The sequence below is a fragment of the Nanorana parkeri genome, unplaced genomic scaffold, assembly GCF_000935625.1.
Source record: "Nanorana parkeri isolate BGI_ZX_2015 unplaced genomic scaffold, ASM93562v1 scaffold2402, whole genome shotgun sequence".
NCBI lineage: Eukaryota > Metazoa > Chordata > Amphibia > Anura > Dicroglossidae > Nanorana > Nanorana parkeri.
The window spans coordinates 45,323-56,104 of record NW_017308670.1 but is presented as its reverse complement, the minus strand read 5'-3'; the positions used below and the strand labels follow the sequence as shown (position 1 = coordinate 56,104).

The window sequence follows — 10,782 nt, the reverse complement described above, 5'->3', positions numbered from 1 at the left end:
CCCCCCCCCCCCTCCCCAATGTAAACAGAACCAATGTGTACATTAGTCTGCATACTTGTGGCTTTTGAACACTGATTTTAGTTGGCTGCCATGCTTTACTGCATAACATTGCGTCTAACCAATTGTTATTAGTAAGGCGATAAATGGTTGATGTGATGCCATACATATACCACATGGGAAGTAAATAAAGCATAACAGAATAATGCCACTGTGTGGTCAAATTAAAACTGCACTTTTTTAAAGAAAGAAAGACTAAGCTGCCTCCCCGCTGCTCTTCTGGGTGCTGCACATAATTTGTAATAAATCACAATTTAAATACCTATTTTTAAAATGAACCTTTACACCCTTTGACTATAAAGCACATCCGCATGCAGCTCTGCACGCTGATATGAAATCATCTTACATTCATTAGTTAAATAAACATATTTTTATTTTTACTTACAATTACCATGTTCCCACTTCCTGGTCTTCTTAGCCACTAGTAATGGAGACTGTGCCTATGTGATGCATCCTGGGAAATCTCATCTGTGAAATGCAAAATCTCGCAAAATCTTAGGGAAAGGCATTTTTTCCTGACATGAGGTGCATTGTCACATGTCCTAGTTACGTGTCAGAGTTCCAGGAAGTAAAGGGAGATATAATAATCTGCCCTTAGTAAAAATGGCCACATGAGAAGAATGGGGAGGAAAATAAATATAAGGTATGCAGAAACTAAAAAGCCGGCAATTATATGGAAGTATGTGTTTGTAGATTGTCATTACTAAACATTTCTAAAAGTGTACTTGTTGTCATTTCAAAGATAAGTTCATCTTTAAACCATTTTTCCAAGCAATCACATGATCCTAAAGCTCTAACAAATATGCGTTACAACGCTGATAAATCCTTGGAGCAGTGAGGTCATCACACAGGCGCCCATAATTCTGAGGCCATATCAACCCTGAAAGTGTTAACGCCCACAAGCTGCGCAGACAGGCAGATGCGCTGGAGCTTTGAAATCATGTGACAGCTGAGAAAAATATTAAAAAACAGGTATTTACATTTGTGATTTATTGCAAACTGTATGCAGCAAATATAAAAGCTAGGTAGGATTTTTCAATAGTGGTGCTCCTAGAAAAAAGTATAATGAAAATGGTAAGCAGATTTTTTTTTTAAGCTTATGCTATGTGACAACTACAAAGTAGATATTATCCCAATTTGGCTGCAGAAGTGGAAATACACTTTAAGTCGTACAACTCTATGTAAATCCTTTATAAACCCAGCGTAATGCACATAAGCACAAATGATTAAATGGAGTGGAGTTTTACAATGACACAAGATACAATATGGCTGAAATATATTGTATGTCACTGTAACTCAGATTTGTGTCCAAGCCTTCCCCCTCCATCTGCTACAAGCCAATTAAAATACCCAATACTTACAAAACAACGTTATTTGGGTGCCTTCATATGCTTATAAGCTATTTACTTTGCCAGATAAAGGTTAACCTTTAAAGAGCTAAAGAATTGTTGTCTTACTTTCTTCTTTAGATAGTGTTGTTAAGCAATCTGGAATCTGATAGAGGTCAAATGGGAAAGTGCTCAAACATTCATCATTTGAGTTGGAGCGCTGAATCACTTGATTACTTTGAGGAAGAGTAGTCTGATGAAACCTTGGTAAATCACTCGCATTTACAAAGAGGATTAGAAGATTTTATGCTTTTCTCTTTCAGCATGAGGAACTATCCACACTTATTGCCAGTATAAATCTGATGGCCATCCTGATAAACCATGGCAGAAAGGATTTTAACTTCTAAGTAAATTATTTACTGGAAAGCACACTTAATTTGATGCTTCTTGGCTTCATGTCCAACTTATCTACTAACATAATGACAACAGGCTCGTGCATGGATATTGTCTGGAAAAAATCATTCATTAAGGGCCCATTCACACCAGATGCAGCTTTGCCCTGTGCAGGTATCCTAACACTTAGAGGCTTATTCACAAAGCTGCCGAAGTGAATAACCGACCCGAAGTGAAGTGAGCCAAACGGTGTTCGGCTATTCACTTCAGGCTTGTACGGCCGTACAATGGCTGAAATCAGCCGTACATCGGCTTGCTTTGGCTAGGCCGAGCATGCTTAGCCTGTTCGGCTGAGCCGAAGTGCAGAAGGAGTTCGACTCAGCCGATCCAACATCTTGATCGGCTGAGCCGAACCTCCGGCAGGCTACTCGCTGCCGTTCGCCTATTCTCATAGGGGCCGAACGGCAGTGAGTGACTAGCCGAATGCCGCCGAGCGTCTTTCGGCTCGGCTATTCTGCTCGGTACCTCTGTTTCCCTACTCAGATTATGGAAAAAAGAAAAACAATTGGGCGGAGCTAGCAATGACACCTAGCTCCGCCCTATTGGCTAGGACCTGCTAGAGTCTTCTAGCAGGTCCCGGCCAATGAATAACAACTGGGCGGAGCCGGCCCTGACGTCATGGTGGGCTCCGCCAAGTTATCATTGTTTAATGACAGTTCAGCGTCCCCAATCTGTCATTGCAACTGGGCGGAGCCAGCCGTGAGATCACACCTGGCTCCGCCCAGCTGCTAGTTGCAAGGCTTTTGGCCTATCGGCCCGCTTCGGGTTTCACTTCGGTTCAGTCGAGCCGAAGCCTTCGGCTCGGCCAGCTTCGGGAGCTGTACAGGCTATAGTAAATAGCCCGTACAGCAGCCATTCGTTTCGACTGAACCGAAGGGCTCTGGCGGCCAAAGCTAGCCGAAGGATCAGCCGGAGTTACGGCTGATCCTTCGGCTAGCTTTGTGAATAACCCTCTTAGACAATGCAAATTTCCTTGTTTACTGTGAAGTCAGTTCACATCACTACAGGCAGTACTTTTTTCACTGCAGCATGTTGCAATATACAGTAGTTCACTGCACCACAAAGAATAGAACAATGTGACATTTAAATTAAGTTGGAAAAAAAAGGTAAACAGTGCGATTGAGCATTGCACCACCTCTTTTTAGCGCATTGGATTGTTGCCCTCTAGTTGAGTCAACTCACTCCTTAGGGTTTTCCATAGCAGAAGAAAGAGCAGACATGGCTCCTGTGCCGCCCCAATAGGGGCATAGAATATGAGATGCATAGCCTCAGTTAATATTAGCATTGTTATATAGGTTAGAATTTATATAGTGTGATTTGCCTAACTATTTTCTCATAGCTAAATCCATGTGTTATCCTATGCTGCCATCTAGTGGCCTTTTGTTGTAATATACATGTCTTTCTGTAATTATTCCTCATGTGATGACGTATTTCCCCCTAGTGTACGCCCCTTCCTTCTTCCTGTGTGCAGTACTTCCTGTGTCATGGCCACAGTGAACAGCCACATGTAACAAGGACACATATGTAATCTGCACAGTACGTAGGAAAGGCATCATCTTTTGACCGCACAATACTATAACTGTTCATCTGCTGTTCCTATCATCTGCTGTAACCTGATGTTAAAGAATAAACACCTCTTTTGAATGAATCGGTATTGACGAGTTCAGCTATCTGACGAGGATTGTCCGCAGTGAGTATATCTGCTTATACAGGCCAGGCATAGAGGTCTCAGCAAGGGATATATTTCGCTATCACAACGATCGGAGTCAGAATAGCTTCTTCCTCTGCTTTATCCAGGAGGGAGTTCTCTGTAGCCATACAGGATTTTTTGGGCTGTAACCGTTTTTTCATAGCTTCCCCTTCAGGCTCAGTTTCCGATATACAGTATCTGCAGCTGTAATTGCGTTGTTGCCTTCTGCTGCAGGAGTTCTCTCTGAATTGGTAACCCATAAGTCCTTAATAGGCGTTCTTCAGGAATCTCAGTTAATGCCTAAGCTCAAAGAGCCCACAATAGCTGTGAATAAAAGTCACATTTAAAATGGAACAGTCATTTGCTTCCACCAGTGCTGTTACTAGTCTTGGCCCTTTTAAAGGCCCTAAGGCTGTCACATGCTGGCTGTCTATGTAACGCGGACAGTACAAACATTAAAAAGGTTTGGTTGGATTCTGAACCTCCAGATAACAGCACTGAAGCCGACACATCGATTGAAATATCTAGGTCTCATTCTAGATATCTCAGGTTTTTCACCTACAAGAATAGCTCCTGTTTGTCTGCTCCCAGACTTGGATTCTACAGTCAAAGAGTCAACCAACTTTACATTTCTGCATTAGAGGGGCTTGATGGTAGCCTCCTTCGAGAGAGTCCTGTTTGGTCAGTTCCTCTTCAGACCTCTTCAACACAACATTTTGCCATTGTGAGACAAATTAATTTAGTCTGTGGACAAACAAATTCACCTGTGTCAGAGACCAGGTTGGCTCTGACTTGGTAGCACAGCTATTCAGCTCTGGAGTTGGGAAATTCCTTCCTCCCACTCTCATGGAAGATCATCACAACAGATGCCAGCTTGGAGGGCTGATTATTTAAATCCTTCTGACTTGCTTGTAGATCGGTCAGAACGCCACAGGGGATTTCCTGTAAAGAAACATGGAGGGGCCCAGCTAACATCCATCAACTAAATGACATGTTAATGTGAACCACCAAGTTAGTGAGTTTCTCTCGCGTGAACAGGCCTCATGTGTAAAAACATTAATCTCACTTACCTGTAATCAGATATTTCAGTAAATTTTCTGTAGTAGAAAATTAGCAGCTGGAGCTAGACTGATCAGCATGCTAAACTCAATTTCCTTTTTCCTTTTATATATGTTGGCTTATGAAGGTTATACAGTATATGATGTAACCCCCAGACTGTAAGGGTTAACTACTTGTTAATGTCTATGAGACCTGTGTAAAGGACTTTTACTCCAGTACCAGTGCCCCAAGCCTCTTCCCACCTACACCTTGGCGGTCAGAGGACCTCTGATGTCATCATGTACAGTTCAGGGCCCGAAGCCCTGTATTATATGTGAGAATGTTGAGAGACCGTTTACCAGCCGGAGCATAGAGGAGACGATTAGAGCACCAACTGCTGGGGGAGCTGGAATCAGGTAAGTAAAAGTGCTTTACACTGGTCCCAAAGACATTAACATGCAGATAAACATTGCAGTGCAGGGGAAGCCCCACTGCAAGGGGAGTTTTTTTTATATCCCCCAGAGATGGGCTTTAATTAAACACCAGCAAAAGTACACTTATGCTTAGAGCATTATAGAAGTCACTTTTACTGAGCAAAATCACATACAATATTTCACAGTTAGAAATTCCTTTTTTTTTTACAAAACAAAATCTATATTTTTCTCCATTTTATATTTACACCACAGAATTAATTGGAAAAGAGAAAGAAATATCAGAGTGTAAAAACAAAATTGCTTAGGTGTGACGACATTTAGGGTCACCATACACGTTACATTTTGCATTTATTCAATCAATGTATATGCAGTCAGGCAGGTATCAGATATAAAGGAAATTATGTAATCAGATTGTGTGCTGAGCTGTAGGGAGACATAGAACATTTTTAAAGCATAGTGTGATTTGTGTGTGGTACCATTAGTCTAAGTTTAATATATGCTAGTTATGTATGTGCAATGCAAAGGGCACACAATAGTTAGATGTTACCACACAGAGGCTGAGTGATAACAGATAAGCAGTTCATAGACATGAGATAAAAGTTGCTCAGTCTGGACATTTTTGAGCAGACCACCCTTCTCAGGGGGAACATTGATTTGGTAGGTTAGAAACCCAAGAACGCTATTATTCACCCATGATATAGGAGGGCTGGAAGCATCTTCTTGCATTGCTAACTTCCTCCTTCTCTGTGCTGCATTGATATAAACTTGAAAAGGCCAATGTGTTGGAAAGTCTCTGTTTACTTTTGATGGTGTTCCAAAAGCTAAAAGAGAGTCTGTAGTATTGCTTGCTGGTATTGGACTCTTCAAATGAGACAAAGTAGACTAAAGAAATCCTGACTTTACCCTTAGAATTGGTATATTGTTGGAGAAATATGGGAGGCTAACTATGGGCAAATTAAGTTTAAAGAAAGAAAGAAACACAGGATTTCATGTGTCCCTTGTCTGTTACGCAGCTCGGTGTGCGAAGTGCAATGGGAAGCGGAGTTCTTCAGTCTCCAGGACAACAACAACAAGTTGGTAGCCGCTTTGCGTGAGGCAAATACTAATGTGGAGAAATGGAAGAAGCAGCTGTCTGGATACCAAGAAGAGGCAGAAAGGCTACGGCTAAGGGTAAGAGTGTCAGATGCCATTCATATTACATGTAGTGCTTCCACAATGCTTAGGAACCATCATTTCCGATGGCTGTGTATTTTTAACTATGATATTTTAAATGCATTCTGCAGCCACTAGGGGATCCAGTTTACAGATCACTAAAATAGTATCTTTTTGTTTATTGCATTTGGTTTGGTTGTAACTTGTTTATATTTATGCATTACAATTTAACTGATATATTTGTGATAATTGTTCTCACTCACATATCATTGCATTGACAATTTTATTAAGGAGGAGCCTAGTGAGGCCAGACTTCTATGCTACTTTCATAAGAATTTGTATTTTTGTGTTTTGTATGGTATCTTGTCAAATGATGGCTTAAAACTTAAGTACTACTTAGTACTACTTGTGGCCTGCTCATCTTCTAGCACATTGGTTAGGACAGCCCTGTCTATGTCTGGGCCTGGTGGGATTTCTGTTTTTTTTTACTACAGTTAAGATATATGTTTTACAGAAGTATCCAGGAAATATACACAATCACAGAAAGACGTAACAGTCAAACTTTGTAACAGTACAGAAAGTGCTTCTGCTAATAGCATTGATACCAGAACACCATTTATATTTACAGTACTCCAAAAAACTGAACCAATCTATTAAGCAAACAGTGACTAGATTCAATTGAACATTGTATTGCTGTAGTTTTCAAAAACTACTTTGCATCAGAATAACATAGCATTAATATGATAAAATAAAAAATGAGACAAAATGTGAATAAAGCTCTGGCAGAAATTACTTATGCCCACATGTCCTTAAAGAGCTTAGATTTCTTATTCTCCCGTTATTTTTTCACATTTTTAGACTATTTAGTGACTGGAAAGATACCAGTGTGTTGATGAAAAGCAAATACGGCAACTAGAAAAACATGAATAAAGTTTGTGTTCCAGATGGCTTAAACCCACAAATCCTTATAGACCTTGGTTTAGTTTTTTCTATATTAATTTTTGTGATTTGTCATGATACCAACATATTGTTTTTAAAGATAATACACAGAGTTTAAAATCAAAAGTACGTGATATCAGCACACTGATTAAGGTTCAGTGTGGATGGATGTAACCTTGGGGAGCTTAACATGTCACAGTTCAGCTGCAGACTTGCAGCTGAGCTGTTGCTGGTGCTTCTAGTCCTCCAAGCATGTGCTCTGAACCTGGCTTAAACTTGCACCTGCAAAAAAGTTTTCTTTAGCTCTTGGCGCTAATGGCTGCCAGCTGGACAATCCACTTGCTGTTGCTCACTCAAAGTTTTCAACAGTTTATCACAGTTTTTTTTACACAGACTTGAGGGGCTGCTCATCCAAGGCTCTGGGGCTTCCACCACGAACATAGAAAACAAAAGGGAACAGAGCGCTCTGTTCCCTTTTGTTTTAAACTTGCACCTGTCTGGCAGCTTTAGACGTGGCTGGCCTCTCCTGCTGTTTCGTATACAGCTTCTCGGCCAATCAGTGCAGTCCGCATGTGGCCAATCCTGTGGATCTTCCCTCTTCCTGTCTCTATTTAAACTCAGGGCAGCGAACGGCACGCGGCCCGAGCAACGCTTTCCCAAGCTAGTTGCTGAGTCCCCATTGGTGATTTACCCTGAATTCCTGGAAGTTTTCCTGTGTACCGAACCTTTGGCTTGTCCTTGGAAATCCCTGTCTACAGGCTGCCCTGCGCTTCCCTTTTGTCCTTGGAAATCCCTGTCTACAGTCTACGCTGTACTTCGCTTGGTCCCTGGAAGTCTTCAGCCTGTCCCTAACCTTTGATTCGTACCCTGTACCTGTTAGGTGAGTTGGGTGGACCTAGGGATTGTGACCTGGGGTCAGCACGCAGCCAAGCCCATCTCCACCATCAGCTCTGGCGAATACCGGCTGGCCCTTAGATTCCACATCCTGGGGGACCCCATGCCACCTATTCAGCATCCCATGCCACCTACTCAGCATTTCAGCACCCTGCCTTGTATTTGAACTTCCAACTTAAGCTGACTTCCACTGCCTCATTCAGTTCCCCTGCTCTGTTCCCTGCTTGTACTCCAGCTCTGGGAGTTGTCAGCCTACACTGCTTGGACCCTTTTCTCTAAGTGTCCCTGCCAGTGTAGTGGAAAGGGTCCACATACCTGACTCCAGTTCATACCCGTGAGTCCCAATACGTGACATAACATATGCCACATGCAATGTAGATGAATAGATTAGCAGGGTTGTGGAAATATTTTAAAAATAAAAAAGACAAAAGTGGGGGCCCAATCTACTTGTCTCTGACGATAATCTGCTTGTCATGAAACAAAAAATTATTTTAACCAAAACTGTATTTAACTGTGCTAAGAGGCACTTATTGTTCAGCACGGTCACCTGAATGTATTACGTGCGAAATTCAAAATCCATAGCACGGGGCTGCGCTGGACAGCAGTATGGGGTACAGATAATACACCTGTACTGGCGGAGGGGAAAGACCGTTCGGCAAAAAGTACGTTTAGCAGGGGGGGAGAGGGGGCCAGATTTGAGGCGGTAATTCCATTTCCCCAAATTTCTTTGGAAAATGTATATGAATGGATGTGCAGCGCTCGGGGTCACCAATAGGTGAACTATCAAATGTGTAACTACGTGTTATCAAGAAATATATATAGGTGTTTATAATCTTTAGTGTATAATCTATTATCATACTATGGTGGTAGCCAGTTAAATATTAAATACCAAATTTCACTTCGTGCAAAAGTGCAATGAAATAAACCTTATTATGAAATTCCTTGTTGCAATCGATTAGTAAACGTGCATCAAATCAATTCAAAGGTTATCTATAAAAGTGATGAATCATCAAGTGAGTCCAAACTGTTATTAAGTCCCAAAAATATATATGATATATTGATGATGCAAAAAAAAAAAACTTCAAGTAAAACTACAGATCCCTGCAATCTGTGCACAGCAGGTTTATGTTCTGCTACATACAAAAAAAAATTTATTGGGACTTTCTCGGTGGTCCAAAGATAGATCAACAACTTAATAAAGTATTTCCATAAAAAAAACAATGTATTGAATATACAGTGCTAATACATTTAATTGACATAACATCACTCTAAAGTTCATGGTGCACTTTAAACAACCATCTCCTATAAACCCACATTAGTTACATAGCAGTTTGGGTTTGAACCTCTCCAAAAACAATAATATTTTGGCTCCTGGAAAATCCACAATTTATTGTACAGAGGCCAAAAACACAACAGCGTGCTGAAGCAGCAGGATGAGCATTACAGAGCTATGAGATGCATGTGATTTGACTACAGAAGAGCAGTATGTTGCGCAATTCATGCAGCAGGAATGGATCAGCACAATCATTCCCCCCACCAATTGTATATATATTCCTCCTGCTCTACATTATACTATAATGAATTTCTAAGATTTGTAGCCCTCTATAGCTGGTGGAATGCTGCATTGCTGTGATTTGTAGTCTTCCATAGTTGGTGGTATTATTATGCATTGCTGTATAATGTATTGCTGGGATTGTAGTCCTCTATAGCTGATGGCATTATTCTGCATTGCTGTGCAATGTATTGCTGGGATTTGTAGTCCTCTATAGCTGATGGTATTCTGCATTGCTGTATAATGTATTGCTGGGATTTGTAGTCCTCTATAGCTGATGGCATTATTCTGCATTGCTGTATAATTTATTGCTGGATTACAGTGGTGGAATTACCAGGGTCTCAGCCACCATGGGCAAATGAATACATAGCTTGGTGACCGTACTTGTGGCAGGGGGCAGGCCGGGGGGGCTTCACCTGCCCCTGACCTCATCCCTGTACAATCTGCCTATCTTGGACAGGCAGATCGCACTCTCGATCATCGCAAGCCCGCCCTCCCATGACCGCAATGCTGAACGGGCCGCTCGGCATTTGTCTTCCGAGCACCATTCTAACCAGCCGAGAATCGTACGATTCCCGGCTGGTTTTCGAACATGCTGGTTCGACGGAAGACGTGCGACCGTACAGTAGAAACGGTCGCACGTCTCCGTTCACACTGCTCGATTTCCCGCGATTCTCGTACGAGAATCGAGCAGTGTATGGGCACCTTTAGGCAGGCCATACATGCTCGGATCAATAAGATCTCTGCATGTACAGAGCTGTTAATAAATGCTGTTTCTCAGAAGCATTTAATGGCAGCTCTTATTATATGTGCAGGGCTTCTGATGGCCCTGAGTGACAGTTGATCCCAGTATACAGTATGCTGGGTTTAGCTGTCACTAATAGCCACAGATAAAGTAGTGAGAATGACTACATGTCATAATCACTGTCTGATCTGAATACTAAACCAATGTTAAAAACACATTGACAAGTCATGACCCCTGCTCTCCCTGTTGCATTGACCCAGAGATATTTTAAAATGTAAAAAACAAAATATAAAAAGTAGATCACTATAAAATTAACCCTTATGGTGATTATCGGCAGTTAAAGTGACATTAATCCCTCAGATTTTTTAACATAAAACAATACTGTAATGTGTGCCTTACTGTAATCCATGGTTGTTTCCCTTCTCTTTGCTGCTCTTCCTTTTAAATCTGTATCTGTTCTCATGCTGGGCAGCACTTCTGTTTTGCAGCAGACTGCCTTG

At 41.5% G+C, this 10,782-nt stretch overlaps 1 protein-coding gene across 2 annotated transcripts in view; it reads left to right on the top strand.

Moving 5' to 3' along the window:
- HOMER3 (homer scaffolding protein 3) overlaps positions 1-10,782 on the top strand; it is a 131,269-nt gene that overhangs the window by 96,058 nt on the left and 24,429 nt on the right. For both annotated transcript variants that reach the window (XM_018573500.1, XM_018573499.1), the window contains one exon: positions 6,014-6,170. In XM_018573500.1, coding sequence (XP_018429002.1) covers positions 6,014-6,170 — 157 coding nt within the window. The remainder of the gene's footprint in view (positions 1-6,013; positions 6,171-10,782) is intronic.